Here is a 16,440-nt window from a genome sequence, read left to right on the forward strand (position 1 = left end):
AACTCCAGATCTGTTCCCAGCCAATTCAGGATGGAAAATCCTCCCCCACTCAAGTGCCCTTCTTCCCACCCCCTGCAGCTCCTCCAACGGCTCCGGAGCTGTTGGGGCTCCGGATATTGACTCCTCTGGGGGCATCAGTGCTTTATGGGTTTTATGGGACCCAGAGGTAAATATTGACAAAATTTAAACAGGTCCAAGTCAGAGGTGAATGAATGCATGCAGACCCACCCCCAGGGACGGGAGATGGAGGGAACGGCGCAGTGGAGAGGGGGCACAACTGCAGCAAGAGACTGGGCTCTGGAGCACAAGCCCAACAGCTTCAAAACTGCCAATAGGACCGACAGAGAGCAAGACTGTTTCCAAAAACGGGAACAGAGAGGGGACAACAGACAGAATGCTGAGAGATATGACTGCCACGTCAGAGAAATTTGTGTCATGTTCTGGGATCGAGAATGAGGGGGTTTCAGCCCAGGGATAGCAGGAGGGACAGCAAAGCTGTCCTGTGAGCTGTGGGCTTCTCCCAACTCAAGCTCTAGGCTCTGTCTCCAGGCTCCTGTTTCCTGCCGACCAGCACCCTTCACTGGACCTGTGAGAACACTGGGGGAGCCTATGTTCCCATCTGGTGGTCTTTGGATGCTAACGTCCCCCTGCTCTGCCTTTATGGCGTTGGGTCCCAGCTGCTGAGCCATGGGCCAGTGTGTTGGAAACCTGGCACTCTGGTGTTTCGGCAGAGCAACTGAGAAGGGGAATGGGGGACTGCAGCTAGGACTGGCCCTTCCCTGGCTGCTCTCCTGGCCTGGCAACCCTCTGGAGCCAGGTTTCTCTATAAAATGAGAAAATTGTTACCTCACAGATTCTGTGATGGATGAGAAAGCACCTTGTCAAGGCCAGATGCCAACAGATGAGAATTACAGGAGTGGAGGGTACTGGCTGCTCCCCCAAGCCTGCCCACACCCCATGTGATTTCAATTCCTCTTTCCAGCTGAGGTTGAGCCCCATTCTTCTCATCTTACTCCATGGGCTCCAACAGAAGACTATGCACTCTGCCAGCATTTATACAACGCTAGTCGCTCTTGGCCTCCCTCCCCCACGGCCCCAGAGCAGGCTATTAACCAGAAACAGGAAGCAAAAAATTAACCAAAAATAAGAACCGAAACCTACCTAGTCTCTCACTGCCTCTCAAAATGCTAAGGGCAAATGAGCAGCTCCTATGAGGGGAGAGGGGAACTGTGTTAAAGAGGTTACCCCAGGATTCTGACACTGAAGAACAAGAGCAGAGTGAGGGCTGAATCTGAGCGGAGATGCTAAGGGGAACTGCAACTGTGCAGAGAGGGAGAGAAGGGGGCAAGAGGCTGATGTAATTCTGAGCACAGCATGCAAATGAGATGAAAACAGGTTTTTTAATATTGGAACCCCCCAACAGCCGCTGGAACCTAAGTGCCCCTTCATTTTTATCCTTGTGAGTATCACAGACGACAACAAAAACAGGTTGGCACCAGTTTCTTCTGTTAGTGCCCTGTGTCTTCAGGGAGGCAGTCGCCCTTCCTGGGAGAGGAAGAGGCTCCTTTCAGAGGAACACAGGGCCCTCCCTGGCTGTCCTCATCACCAGCATCCTCAGAACTCGCAGATATTAACAGACAGCACTTCCTGGGGTTCCAGGACTTTAATTTTCCCTGCTTTATCCCCCCCACCCCCGACTTTCTATTTTTTTCCTTTTTTAAAATAATCAAATTGGCAGAAAACTGGCCGGGGCTGGTGGCCACTGGGCAAGGAAGGGGGGATCCACTGAAAAATCCCCCAAATTCACACTGAGGTTTCAGGTCATGGTTGCTGAGGTTGGGGGTGAGGTCAGGGTTTGGAGAGATTTCCCAACTCACCCTAGAACTGTTTTTCCAAATGACTGGGGAAGAGGTCAGAATGGGGCCCCCCATTACTATGGATGAGTGGAGAAGTCAATGCTCCCCCCATCCCTCAAGTTCTTCAGAGATTTAGAGATAGAAAGCTGCAATTTCTAATTGCCTACAATCTTCTCTTAAAAATATAAAACACGTGCAGTTGGCTTTGGTACAAAAAAAAAGAAAACAACAACAACAAAAAAAACCATTCTGGTCCCTGTGAGTTTTTCCCCTCACCCCCTAACAAACCATTATGGCCACCTCAACCTCTATTCCATCAACTCTAGGAAGCCAGGTTAAGTCCCTGGGGTTTCCATAGAAGACAGAGAGAAGGGAGAACAGCAGTAAGAGGTTGAGGGGAAGGGGAGAGGGACATGGCCCTGACCACAGCCCTTCCTGAAGGGGCAGTAGGGTCTTACGGCTGCAGCCTCTCCTCAAAGATGGGTGTTGCTCAGGAGGGGTGTCAGGGCTAGAACCCAGCAGCTGCATGGTTAAGCCTGAATAAACCCCAGTAGTGTTAAAGGACAAGGCCCCCTGATCCCTATGGCTTGGTTCCCATGTCCCTGGTCCTCTAAATCTCCCCTCTCCCTCCGTAACTAATAAACAATAAATAAATAAATTTTACTAAAGTAGAGGGAAGAAGGCATGAAAAATTGGCATCTGCAGTGTAGCTTCTGGATGCCACCAGAGGGCACTGTGGCCTAATTCCCCCAGCTTCCTAAATGGCCCCCAGGTATCCAAGGATACCAAGAGCTGGCAAGGACAGTAAGCAGTTCTTTCAAATGTTCCCTTGTCATTGGCAGATTGGAGTCCCCAAGGTTTGCCTCCCTCAGTAATGTTCTTCAGGGGACACCGGGTGGGGGGAGGGGCCCCCTTAGCTCTCAGAAGCTACAGGCTCCCCATCTCGGCTCTCAGTCTCTTCCGGGATGTCCTGCATTCGGGTGAAATCTGAAGGAGGAAGGGGCAAAGTCAGTGAGTGAACAGAGGCTCCTATGATCAGCTGAACCCCTACACGGATGCCTCCCTGTCTGTGGGCTGAGCAGCTCAGAGAACTGGGAGGGATGGCAGAGGTCTGTAATCCCTGGGTGATGGGAAAACTGTCCACAAAATAATGGATCCATACCTAGGTACCTTGTTAAATACATGGAGATACAATATGGTTAATAAGATACAAAGTATTTTGAGATGAGTATTGTATGAAGTCACAGTAGCTTCGGGTTATTTTGTATTTCCTGAGCCAACTATAAGAACTTGGAGGTCTTTGACATTTTTTCACTCTGAAAGTCCATTTCTGCTTGAAAAGGTTGGGAATCATGGACCTACTGGAGCAGAGGCCCCTACGTTTTCTGCTTCTGAGAGATCCACTACCTGTTTACCAGGAGGCAAACCAGGAAGCACTCTGGGCCCGTCCCAAGAGTCGACCTGTGGACCTCAGTGGTTGGTTAGGGACCATCCTAAACGTTCCTGTGCTTTCCGATGCAGGCTCCATTTGGAAACTACAGCCCAAAGGTCTGTACCCACATTGCACCCCGTTTCTAAGCCATGTCTCTGCCAGGACCTCACCTCGTGGACTATGAGGTGGAGACAGACGGCTGCTACCCTCCTCCTCGCTGCCGGTGTCAGGGTCACTGCTATCTTGCAGCCGCTCGTCGGGGCTGCCCAGCTCCTGCCTCTCTCGGTCTTCAAAGGGTCGATGGACAGAGCGAATAGTTACAGGCAAATCCAGGCGGTCGTGGCCTCGGCTGGGCTATGGACAGCAGGCGGGAAAAGCAGGAGGTCCGGGAATGAGCAGTGTGAAGACTTGACTCTCAGTACATCTACCACTGACTGATTTCTTTCTGCACCCATCGAAATTGTTCAGCCCTCCCATCAGTATCCTAATATCCTTCAAGTCTAATGGCTGATTTCATTTGGCCTCCAATTCCTCTCAGATTCTCTCCTGGACCCTGACGTCCACCCCAGGTTAGTTCACTATTTCAAGCATCCTCACCTGTGGGGGTGTGAAACTCAAGTACAGGGCATCGCCAGCAGGGAGGCTCCGACGCCGCGGATCCAGAGGCCGGCGGGCCCAGGGGGCCTCAGCCACGAGTGGGGGTTCCGTGTGGCCCAAGGCGGCCAGCTGCCTGCGAGCCTCCTCGGCCTCCCGCTCCAGCAGGGCACGGGCCTGCTCGCTCTCCCGGAGCCGGGCTTCCAAGCTGCCGGCCTCAGTCGCACGCTCCTCGCCAAGCCGTCGGCAGCGTCGCAGCTCCTCCTGCAATAGTGCGTGTTGCCGCTGCAGCAACGCCAGTTCCGTAGCCTGCTTTTCAGGAGCCGCAGGGACACCCCCGGCTCTGCCAGCCTCCCCATCCCGGGAATTGGCTCTGGTCAGCTTCTCCCGCCGCTCGGGGCCCTCAGGGAACCGGGCTTCCATCAGAGTGTCCTGCTGGGCCACAGCTGCCTGGGGGTGGAATGGAGATGAAGGGATATATCAGAATCCCATTTCTTCTGTCCCTCACTCCCCAGGGCCCAGGTTGTGAGTCCCATAGAGCTCGAATCAGAGCAAGGCTTAGACAGGCCTGTTATGATGGTTCTGCTCTAGCTAAGTGGGCAGCTCTGGCCTGGCCCCTCCCATTCCCATTGGAGCCCCTGCCCTCACTGACCTGTAGGCCATGCAGAAGTCCATAGAGATTGACCAATCGCTGCAACGCTTCCTGAGGACAGAGGAGAGGGGGGGAACAGAGTCCAAGCTTCAGGATGGGAGAACTGACCAGAAGTTGAATAAGTGTGGGTGTGGGGACAATAAGACTGCAGGTATTTTGAGGTGTATACAGCAACCCCCCACTCCAAACTGGGCTCCAGTTTCTCAGCTGAGAGTAACCCCTCTTTCAGTCTCCCATACCATCACAAGCCCATCTCACCTCCTGGGGAGATCTCAGCTGATTTCCATTTCGATCCTGCAGAAACGGGCAAGGATAGGGCATCAGCAGACACACGAGTCCCTGGTGCCTGTCCCTGATAGCTCTGTGTCAAGGGTCTATAGGCCAGCAGTCCATTTCCCACCCTCTAGCTAAGTCCTGACACCTCCCAAAACCTACCTTCTGGCTGGAGTCTGAGTCGGCTCTGCAGAGCTCAATGGATCCATTGAAGGTTCTGGCCTCACCGTCTATTGAGAAGGGGAAAATGATGCACCGGGCTAGCTCCCCCAGCACCATGACACCACTCAGACCTTGGTACCACCCCATTATCTTTAACTCCTCCCATCTGCTGCCGTGGTCCCCTTCCCTGGCACTCACTGGCAGTGACTCCAGGACTCGTGTTACCACCGCTGTCTGGCTCCATGGGCAAGGGTGGTTCCCGGGGTGTCAAGAGCAGCTCCACTCCAGGCCCTACCAGCAGGTCTTTCAGGCCCTCCACTGTGTGGAAAGAAGACGTGAGGACAGAGGGTCGGAACTCTGCAGGGGGTGGGAGGGGCTGCCGTTCACTCGATTCACAGGACATGCAGGTGTCTAGGGAAATGCTCCCGCACAGGTAATGGGGTCTCAGTGCCACAACCACATACGAGGAAAAGGTCATTAAAGTGCCCAGGGCTGTGCAGGATGAGAGGTGGCAAACAGTAGCAAGGGCCATCTTCCCCCATCATTCCTGGCATCCGGCACCCAACAGGCACCCGGGGGAGTTCTGGACTACGGGATGGACATCCCCCTTGTCTAGCCACATGTCCCCTATTGTGTGATGGTGAAGAGGTGAGTCCAGATTCTTCCCCAGAAGCTCCCTCACCCTCACGGATGGCATCCTGCAGCAGCCGCTCGCCACGAGGGGACTCAAGGGACTCAGAGCGGAAGAGGCCCCTGGGCAGGGTGGGCAGGGGCACCCCGCTGCTGCCATCCTCTTCCACCTGGAAGTGGGTCATCTCGGCAAATAGCCCAACCTTCTCCTGCAGCAGCTCCACCAGTGCCCGGTCTTTCTGCTGCAGCTCCACTGTGGATGAGAAACAGGTGAGCACCCGGAAGAGCCACTAGCCATAGAGCAGCAGCCCCAGGGATGAGCCAGGTATGGGTGGGGCGGCAGGACTGCATTTTGGAGGGGTTTGGCATTTACGCAAAAGAAGAGAACTTTTGGAGGGGAGGGAGTAACACATGCAGTGTTGTCTTCAAAACAAAAGTGAAACCTTGTGTGCCAGGGCCTGCAGGCTGTCCGCCAGCTTTCATCTCCCCACGTTTTAATTAGAGAAGGGGCGCAAATTTCCTCTGGGCATGCGGCTGCCCAGCTACATGCCATTTCCCAATCTGCCTTGCAATTAGGCATTGCCACAGGACTAAATTCTGACCAGTGGATGGGAATGTCTTCCTGATCCGGCCTTAAAAGAAATGAGTGTAAACTCTCCTTGTCCTCGACCCCTCCTTGCTAGCTGGGATGCAGATGTGAGAGAGGAAGCTGGAGGAGGGATGAGGACATAGAGATGGGGAATCTTCAGGACAAGGAGGGCGCAGCTGCGCTACCGCCCTGCACTTCTCGCTTCCGGACTGTTATGTGGAGAGAAATAATCTACCTCATGTGACCAACTGGTTTTTGCTCATTTTTTTGTATAGCAGTTAGATCATACCCCCAGTTAACATACGGATCTATGGTAAAAAAGTCAGTATCTTAACCCTGTTATTCCTAGTTTCCCTTCCCAGAGAAACCACAGTAATAATATCCTCCTAGAGACACTGCACACATATACACAAAATGCATGGCACATATCTATGCCCAATATTTTCACACTAGTGACAGTATATGCTTCACAGTGTTTTAAATCTTGCTCTTCTCACTTAACTAAATGTTCTGGTTGTGGATCTACATCAGCCCTCATACAGCCACCTCATTTTAAGATAGTATTCCCCTGTGTGGATATATCATACTGATAAATTATTTAAACAAGCTCTGTGGGTAGACGTACTGTTTTTTGTTTTTTGAAAACATCATGTAATTTTTTTTATTAAACGTTTTATTTGGTATTGGAATTTAGCCGATTAACAGTGCTCTGATAGTTTCAGATAGACAGCTAAGGGACTCAGCCATACGTATACATGCATCCATTCTCCCCCAGACTCCCCTGGACTTACTCTTGATACGCCGGAGGTAAGCCTCATCCTCTGTCTCAATCAGGGGGAAGTCCTCCCTGGATGGGCATCTGGAGGGATCACAGGTTGGGTGGGGTTCAGGGAAGGAAGCTAGGTTACACACCAGGAGTCTGCCTTCCCTCCTTCCCAAATGTGCTCTATACTTCCCCAACAAGACTCGTCAGCTCCACGCCCTGGCTTCATCTGCTCTTGACCCTCTCCTTTTCCTGGCACTGATGCTCTGCATCTGCTTGCCAGTACCTCTCCGAGTCACCCAGAGCGGCAGCGTAGTGCAGAAGGACAGCTACAGGTTTTGGTATCAAGCACACTGGGCTCAGATTCTGGCTCCACAATTTACCAGGTGGTAACCTCTCTATTTCTTCATGTGAGAAACAGGGATGATCTCTTCCTCACAGTTTGTTTTTTCGTATGAGGATTAAATGAAATAATGTATTAATGCTTTGAACGTGGCATAAGCTCAATAAAACAATTATCATGAATAATGTTTTCACAACTACAAATATTAACATTATTAATAAAGAGGCAACTATAGATCTACTGTCAATGGGATAGGAACTTTGGTCTTGTTTTCCCACAACAGGTAATTTCATATTTTTGCACAAATTTCTGAAAAATTTGTTCAAAAGTCTAAATTGCAGAAGTGAAAAAAAAATATAGGTTTATATATTATAAAGTAGAGAAGAATCCATTCCCTGAAAAGTAAAAGAAAAAAAAATCATAAACATCCTAACTGAGTTTATTTTTCAGGCATTATCCTTGAGAATGCACTTTCTTTTTTAAAGTTCTATTTATTTATTTTTGGCTGTGTTGGGTCTTCAGAGCTGCACAGGCTTTTTCTCTAGGTGTGGCAAGTGGCGGCTATTTGCTAGTCACGGTGTACAGGCTCCTCACCGTGGTGGCTTTTGCTGTTGTGGAGGATGGGCTCTAGGGCGCTCAGGCTTCAGTAGCTGCAGCACGTGGGCTCAGTAGCTGCAGTTCCCGGGCTCTAGAGCACAGGCTCAATATTTGTGGTGCACGGGGTCAGCTTCTCCAAGGCATGTGGGATCTTCCCAGATCAGGGATTGAACCTGTGTCTCCTGCATTGGCAGGACGATTCTTTACCACTGAGCTACCAGGGAAGCCTGAGAATCCATTTTCAACATTTTACATGCACTTTACTTTTTTTCTGCATTGAAGGCAGCTCTTGGTCTGAGCCACCAAGGAAGCCCCTTTACTTTTTTTTTTATCACAACAGACACATACTCAGATCTGATGTGTGTCCAACAGAAGCCAAAGATTTGCTGCTTTAGCACACAAAATGATTTCTTTGTAGCCTCTATCGTATGAAGTTTGTTTGAGTCTTGCTCCTCTGATCACTAGTATCAATGCTTTCATTATCCTTTTTCTTTTTTTTTCATTATTCTCTTTTTCATTCATTTTTAGAAAATGAAGGTAAAAGACAATACAATCCAAATAATGGCCCACTGCCTACGGACTAAGACGTTAATGGAGGTGAAACTGCACTGCTGACCGGCAGGGATGCTGGCATGTCCCAACTTAAAGTATTCCTTTGGCCTGTCAGCTCAAGGTGCATTCAGAAGGCGGTTGGGTTGTCATTGTATAAAATGCAACTTTACCGGGCAAGAGAACGTAGATGACCTTGCCTGCCTTGAGCCATCTTGTCTCTCTCCTGGCCTCTGCTTCCACTTCTGAACCCTGTTCCCTGGGAGTGCTGTGGCCCGGGGCCCCAAACTGCAGGAACCACAAGTCCATGCACACACTCACACTCGCACACTCTGCTGAATGACGCGGATCCAGGTGCTCCGGTCATCCCGGGATGCTGTGTGGACCTCGTACATCTCAGGGGGTGCCGCACTGATCAGAAACATCCCTTTCTCCTGGTTAGCGATGTCCCGCACGATGAGATTCTGCAGTGACACCACCGAGGGCTTGTCCTGCCAATTGGGGCACAGGAAGGATTAAAGCTGGGAATCCTGATCCCTGGATATTTGAGTCTTCAGTCCTCCTGGAGTACCCAAAGGATTGAAGAGTCAGCCGAGAATACAAGTTAAGAGCTCAGGCTCTGGTGCCAGCCAGAGTGGACTTAGAAACGTTTGTGACCCTTGACAATTTAATTAACTTTAAGCTTTACTTTCCTCATCTACAAAAAGAGGATAATCATGTGCCTTCCTGACATGTGTAAAAAAAGTGGCTGCATATAGTAACAATATGCGTTGGTTCTTCTTATTCCTTCTGATCATATTTATACACGTTGGCTCTTCTTATTTTTCCTGATTATATTATGGTAGTGGTTACAATAATAGCTATTTGATGTTGGAGGATTTCCTGGCTGGGGTAGGAAAGTAAGAAGGGTCTGAAACACTGGTCTATGCTGAGAAAGAAGACGGTGGAAGGTCTTACCAGGGCAGGAAAGATGTACTTCTGGTCCTTCTCTTGGAGAAACACCAGCACATCTGTCATCAGCAGCATGAGCACATCTGGCAGGGGATGAAGGCAGGAGGAGAGTCAGCGTTAGAGGCTACGAGCAGCTGTTTCCCTTTCCCCGAGCTCTCTCCCTCTGGTTGTTTCCTCCACCTTTGCAGACCTCCCGCCTCTCCCCATTCCTACAGCTCAGAAATGGTGGGGGCGGGGGGGAACGCATGTGTCATTAGATAAAACGGTTTCTTGGGCTAGAGATGCCTATAAGCAATCACTCAGCGGCCTTGAATAAAAGCCTCTTTATCCAATGAATGCAGGTTCCTTAACCTGCGGTCTGCAGACACCTAGGGGTGTCTACTATCAGGCTTCAGAGGCTCTGTAGATCCTCTAAAGTTCCATAAGTAATTTTTACATATTAATCTATCACACGTGTGTTTTTCTGTGTGAAAGGGTCCAGAATTCTTGTGAGGGTAAAACGACTCGCGGAGCCTTTCAGTTCCATGTTGAACAACTAATATAAGATCTTTTTGGATATTTGGTCTAAGATTCCCCCCACCCCAGCATATTCCCCACTTATTTTGTGCTCCGTGGGGAGGGGAACAGTTGGGTTCCTTATTCATTTCTCCCACCGTTGAACAATCCCAATCTCCTTCAACAACAGTAGGCCCTGGTTTCATTTTCCTTTTCTGCCCCACCTTCAAGGCTCTCACATTCTACGGGGTCCTGTGCTTTAAGACTTGGGGGAGACAAAGGTCAACCCATGAAAGTCCGATGTCACAGTCAAGAAAATACACATGCATCCCCTGCCCTTGGAGATCTTTCTAAGTTGTGGGCACACAGAAGGGGAGGGCTTTTGCTAAAGGCTTCAGAAATAAAGCTCTTCAGCCTTGCTATTTTTAACCCCCCCATGGTTTATATTCTTAGCTGCTGCGTGGGAGGGATGGGAAGGAGAAAAGGATGGAGGAAAGTGGCTGGCAAAGCCTGCAATACTCAAGCCTATGGAGTGGGGACTTCGTGACACGGGACAGAGGTGCAGGCAAGCTCTGGCCTCAGGTAGCATTCCTCACACCTAAAGCTGAGGTCTGTTACTCTTCTGCTTTGATTTAGGTAGGCAAGCCTTGGCCAGTGCAGTCTGGGAAGAGAGGCTGGGACAGTGCGCCCCGCCCCGAACACACCTTCCCTGCTGTCTTTTCCCTTCTCCACTTGGCCCGCCCTTCCCTGGGCTCCGCCCTCTCCAAGGGCCTTCCTCAGCTGTGTTCCCAAAGTGCCTGCCCATTCCCCAGTCCTAGTGGCTGGGACTCCAGCTGGTAGAACCAACTACCCGGGTCTAGTCCTCCAATCCTGAAATTTCTCTGTTTTTCTCATCAAAATTGGTAGCTTTCTGGGCACGCAAGGACCAAAGGAATGAACAAATCCTGACAACAAAGTCCTTGTATCGCCCATGAAATTAAATCCAGAATTCTGACTTTTGTTACAACAGAGCTCACATGTTTTCCTCCCACTGGGTCTCACCAGGGCTACATTAAAAGAGGGCCTATGGGCTTGGAGGCTTCTCCCTCTTTATATCTGGCCATGGACTCTTGCCCAGTCTGCCAAGCTGTCCACTGACCTTTGAAGCGCCCAGTCGCCGTCTTCCAGAGCAGGCAACCATCGTGGATGAGCTTGCGCCGCAGGAGCTCCTCTCGGCCAAAGGGGCCCTTGCCAGGAACGGGCCTGGGCCCGAGGGTCCATGCGGTTGTAGATCTCCTGCAGGCGGGCCCCTTTCTCCAGCTCGTGCACATCCTGGTCCACGTTGGACAGCAGCTCCTTCACCAGCCCCAGGGCCTTGGTCAGGTCCTGGCGCTCCTCCTCCATCCCTGACACAGAGGTCGGCGTGAGGAAGGGGTGGCCCAGCCAGCTTCACAGAAGTCCCCATCCCACTGATCTCAATCCTGCCTTCAGAGGCTGCCCAGGGCTCCATATTTGACCCTCCTCCTCCCGGTGGTTGTTCAGGGCCACGCCGCTCCCCTGACAGCCCTCTCGAGTCCTCCTCCCTCCTGGACTCGCCCTCTCACCGTGGGAATGCTGCAGGATGCGGTTGATGAGCACCGGGTACTTGGTGATGCGCTGAGTCACTAGCAGAATGCACTCTTGTACCCCATGCCGCTTCAGCACCGCCGAGCGGGTCACTTTCTACAAAGCAAGGGTCAGGGCTCAGGGCCAGAGGGGGACCCGCGGGGAGGGCGACCGAAAGGACGCCGGACTTGGAGCCTAAGCCCTGGTCATTGACCTGCAACTTGGTCATTGACCACATGCCGGCTGGCAGAAGTTAATGACTCTGGAAAATGGGCTGACAAGGTCACAGGTTTACTGTGAGGACCCAAGGAGCGAAAGCTCTCGCTCCAGCACTCTGAGGGGCTACAGATGGAAATGCAAGCAGCTGTGTCCACTAGGGCCAGGCACTAGAGGAGGCAGAGGGTGGGTCTTGGAGAGGTTTGCTCACCCGGATGAACTGCTGGAAGCGTTTGTCTCGGGCATACAGCTCCTTATAGAGTTTTAAGGCCTTGGTGTGGCGGCTACAGAACTCTGAGTAGGTCTTCCGCATCTGCTCTGCGCTAGGACCTGAGAACTAGAAGTTGGGAGAGCAAGGCTGGGTCAGCATGTCCCCCAAAGTCACATCTCATCCCCAATGCCCTCTCGCCTCCTGCCAAACAGACTGGCTTCCTGCCTCTCCAACTCTCTCTGCCCCACCCCCCCAGAGTCTGGAGATGAGAAATGCCCACTCTAGCCACAGCCCTGCCCAGGACTGCTGCTCAGGGGTCCTGGCTTTTCTTACCTGGCTGATGAGCAGGTCCCCCAAGCGATGGATGACGAAGTTCCGGGTGCTGCCAGGGCACAGGGCCTGGCGCCGGCGATCCAGCAGCTGGCTGAGGAAGCGCGTGTGGATGTCAGTGAGCTCGTCCACACAGGGGAACAGGCCCTGGACCACTCCCGGCTCCAGCTGCAGCTCTTCCAGCATGCCCGTGCGGAAGAGGCGGGTCATGATCTTCAGCGTCCGCACGTGGTGTAGCTCTGTCTGGATCAGCTCTGTGGGGACGGTGGAACATCCGGCTTGGCCACAACTGGTGGGGCCCAGGCTGGAGACCTCAGGCTCATCAGAGATTTTCAGTTTCCCTTCCAGGCTAATATTCTGCATTATTATGATCTTAGATCATTTTTCTAATCATTTATCTTTATGCCTTGCCATCCCAAGGCATAAAGGCAAAAACTATGTGTTCCCTACATGTCTAGGCTTCCCACAGTCCCCAGCACAGAGTTGGGCATGGGATGGGCAGAGAGCAAAGACTAAGAGTTGAATGGAAAGAAGGGATAAAGAAGGGCCTTGGAGGTCAACAGCCTCAAAAGGTGGGGACCTCGTAGCTACTTATGGGATCCCTGGCAGGGTCTTGAAGGCCAATGGGATAAGAGGAAAGTGTCTTGAGAGGTAGGGGCTGGCAGAGGAAGGACACAGAGAAACAGGGCTGGTGATAAACAAGAAGTCTGGGGTGGTCTTCCTGGCTCACCATAGATGACATCCTGCTGCTTCATCACCTCCTTTTTATGCTGCTGCAAGAAGCTGCTATCCACTGCAAGGCTCCAGGAATCGGCTGTAAAGTCCTTCTCATCCATCTCAAAGTCACTCATCAGCTCGTTGTAGATCACCTCGGCACCTGGACGCAAGTGGGGGAAACGACTCGGACCCCAAACCTCTTCCCTGGGTCCTGGGCCCTTCTCCAGATCCCTTTCCACCCTGCCTTTCCCAGGCCAGCTCCCGCCCGCCCCTCACGCCTGGGTCTCCCCCAGGTCCGGGCATGGTCACCTTCATCGATGAGGGACTCCACCGACAGTGTCCGGTTCCGCATGTTGAGGGAGTCCGTGGACTGTGAGAGGATCCGGCGAAGCCCCAGGGGAGACTCATCATTGAAGTGTCTGAGGGGAGTGGAGCCTGGCTGCATCACCCGACTCACTCGGGTGAGAGATCCCTTCCCAGGTTGGGGAACCAAGGCGGGATCCCAGAGGCAGTCACCCTAAGTTCTCCTTACCTATCATTCTGAACTCAGGGATGGGAAGGATCTCTCAGCCCCTCCCCCCTACCTGTCTCCACCGCCTCACTCTGCCTGACTGGTTCTCCCGTCCCCAAGTAGAGGCTCACCCAGCAATGTTGGTGGTGGAGACACTTTTGGCTAAAGACAAGGAGGAGCGGCCACGGCGGGAGCCGAGCAGGGACTGCCGGATGTCGGAGGGGTAGATGGCTGAGCTGGGCCGCTCCCGAGTGGTAGCTGTCGGAGGGGATACCAAGCAAGCAAGCCTCAAACCTGGTGCCTTCCCAGGACTCAAGCCTCCCAGGCTCCTTGACTAGAAAGGAAGCCTCCTCTCCAACCCCACCTTTAGCCCAGTTCTAGTCAGAGAAAGATGATAATAACACTACCCATAAACTTGTGCAATACTTTTAATGGTTACAAAGAGCTTTTCTTATCTCTTCCCCGCCACAAGCCTATAAGCAAACTGCAGCTCAGGATGGTGAAGGGACTTGTCTGGGGTGACTCAGCTGGTGGCTGAGCACAGACTCAGACTCTAGTCTTCCTGACTAAGCACCCCACTCTTGCTGTCACACCAGATCTTTCTGAATTGGCCCTTAACAACTTCTGCCAACATCCCCAAGTGCCATGTAAATAACTGATCATAATAATATAAAGTGAGAGCAGGCTCAGATGACCAGTCAATCCCAGGCCTTCAACCTCGTTTGAATTCTGCTGTCCTGCCCCCAGGCCCATTGGTCTAGATCTCCCTTGTGGGGCCGCCATCAGCTTCCAACTGAAGGGAGGAAGGTGCTGTGCCAGGGAACAACCTCAGGGGGGCAGCAGAGCCCATGGGCCGAGAGGCCTGGGGGTCCAGGGTCCTATGGCAGCTCCTGCACCCTCACTACTCACTCTTACTGCGAAGGGAAACGGACTGCAAGGCAGTGTTGTTCTTCAGCAGGGCAGCTTTCTGTTGCTGTGAGACAGAGAGCAAGAGAGATACCAAGAACAGCTGTCACCCAAGGGTCACCTCCATAGGCCCAGGACCCCCTCGGGAGAAAGCTGGCTCGATGGCTAAGGGCACCAGGGTGGCTGACCCCGGTGCCCAGGGGATGTGTCCAGAGCAACAGGCTGGCCCCCTCCGGTGGGGCCTGAGGTCTAGGGTGGAGGGTCTGGGCAGCACCGTGGTGAGGAGAGGGGTGCAGGAACACAGGGTGAGGAATGAACGGAATAGGCACGAGGGTACCGCATACTCGCTACCCTCTCCCCCAGCCCTCTGCCCTCCCTGCCATCTCACCTTCTGCTTGACCTTGGTACAGTTGGCGAGGGTGTCTTTACAGCGGTTGTGGATAGTCACATTGCAGGCTGGGAGGGTGGGGTAGAGAGGGTGACGGGAGGGCCAGGTGGTACAGGACAGGACACACCCACATGCAGACCCCCATGTCCCCCTGGCCACACCGTCGGAGACTCACCCTCTCCCCAGACTCCTTGGCCATTGCCACATCCCAGTCCCTCTCCTCCCGCCTCCCCCTTACTTCAAGCAGGAGATGAAGTGAGGGGGGATAGGTATGGACCACAATTAAGCCATAGGAGGGGGATAATCCTGACTCAAAGATGACCTGTGAGGTGGACTAGAGGGAAGAATGGGTTACTGGCTGCCAGAGATGAGCTCAAGAGGCACAAAGGTGGTTGAGAATGACAGATGGCAGAAAGGACGCCCACGGAACAGAAGGTGGCACAGGAGCAGCTGGGATGGGGGCTAGGGGCAGGGGGGGAATGAACATCCCCTGGGCAGCGAGGAAATGTGCCACATCAAGTGGATCCTAGCAGATGCAACGATCCTCATCGTACAGATGAGGAACCTGTCTCCTGGAGAGCTTAAATCATTTGCCAGAGGTCTTAGTGGCAGAGCTGGGGTTTAACTCAGGGGTGTCTGGGTTCTACCTGGAGCCACGTGTCTGCCGGTGAACCCTGGCTAGGCCTAAGCAATGCAGAGGCTGATGGATCCACCAGCAGAGTGGGGACTGGCCATGCCTTGCCCCTGCCGGCCATGCCTGCCTGCCTTCTGTACTGCTCATGCTTGCTATGACTCCAGTCTCCCTTCCGGGCCCGGGGAGTCTTGTTCTCCAAGTAAGGCAAACCCACAGCTCCCACACTCCATCTGCTTCTCCCTCATCACCCACCCCACCTTGCCGTGGGGTAGGAGAGAAGAGGCGAGGAGGGATAGCCATGCCTGGGCGCCGGGACTACCGGCTGTCCTGTCCCTCTCCCTGATGTGCCCTCAGCCCTTGGCTGGCTCCAGCTTCCCCTCCCCCATCCAACAACACCGGAAACTCTGCTAACTCCTTCAGACAATACCCAGCATCAGGCTTACTTCCACAAATACAAGGCGAGCAGGGTGGGGCAGAGGGGCAGACAGAAGTGGGGGCTGGGGCTGCGCCCACCCCGCTGGAGCTCTCCTCTACTCCAGCACGCAGTGTCTCTGGATCGAACCTCCGCTTTCCACCTGCTCTCAAAATAGCGCTTGCTGCCCGCCCCCCCAGTTCCCCTGGCAACGAGCTTCCAGATTGGGAATTTTGTCAGGTCTCTAGAGGGATCTAGATTGGGGTTCCCTCCTCACCCTCATAAACTCAAGTTGAACAGTGAGGAGGGAGGGAGGCCTCACTGGTTCTGTCTGGGGTTCCCTGCCAGGTTCCATAGAGATTTAGAAGCTAAAGCTATCGCTCCTCTGTTCCGCAGTGGGCCATCCTGCTCAAACCAGAAGCAGCTCTTTGCCATAAGTCTGGGGGTGGATGGGTGGATAGGGTGGGAGCCCTCTGTATAGGCATCTTGGGGAAGGAAGAAATCTTGGCTTGTACTTAATACAGGGCTATCCTGAGATGTGGCTGAAGGTCAGGAGTTCTAACCGCTATTCCCTCAACATACACATTGCTGCCATATCCTTTCTTTCTCACTATGTATCAGTCGGACTAGAAATTTGAGATGGGT

General features: G+C 52.8%; 1 protein-coding gene across 1 annotated transcript in view; it reads right to left on the reverse strand.

Moving 5' to 3' along the window:
• Positions 1-1,381: 1,381 nt before the first annotated feature.
• The window catches only part of ARHGEF2 (Rho/Rac guanine nucleotide exchange factor 2), a 48,704-nt gene continuing 33,645 nt past the window's right edge, over positions 1,382-16,440 (reverse strand). The window contains 21 exon segments of the mRNA XM_070367336.1: positions 1,382-2,843; positions 3,459-3,642; positions 3,886-4,332; positions 4,535-4,585; positions 4,793-4,828; positions 4,970-5,037; positions 5,168-5,287; positions 5,652-5,852; positions 6,980-7,047; positions 8,762-8,931; positions 9,398-9,474; positions 11,025-11,128; positions 11,130-11,271; positions 11,470-11,587; positions 11,898-12,023; positions 12,231-12,481; positions 12,958-13,104; positions 13,254-13,363; positions 13,587-13,713; positions 14,365-14,428; positions 14,750-14,817. Of these exon segments, the coding sequence (XP_070223437.1) occupies positions 2,770-2,843; positions 3,459-3,642; positions 3,886-4,332; positions 4,535-4,585; positions 4,793-4,828; positions 4,970-5,037; positions 5,168-5,287; positions 5,652-5,852; positions 6,980-7,047; positions 8,762-8,931; positions 9,398-9,474; positions 11,025-11,128; positions 11,130-11,271; positions 11,470-11,587; positions 11,898-12,023; positions 12,231-12,481; positions 12,958-13,104; positions 13,254-13,363; positions 13,587-13,713; positions 14,365-14,428; positions 14,750-14,817 (2,753 nt within the window). The 3' untranslated portion in view covers positions 1,382-2,769.

The sequence above is a fragment of the Bos mutus genome, chromosome 3 (assembly GCF_027580195.1).
Source record: "Bos mutus isolate GX-2022 chromosome 3, NWIPB_WYAK_1.1, whole genome shotgun sequence".
Lineage (NCBI taxonomy): Eukaryota > Metazoa > Chordata > Mammalia > Artiodactyla > Bovidae > Bos > Bos mutus.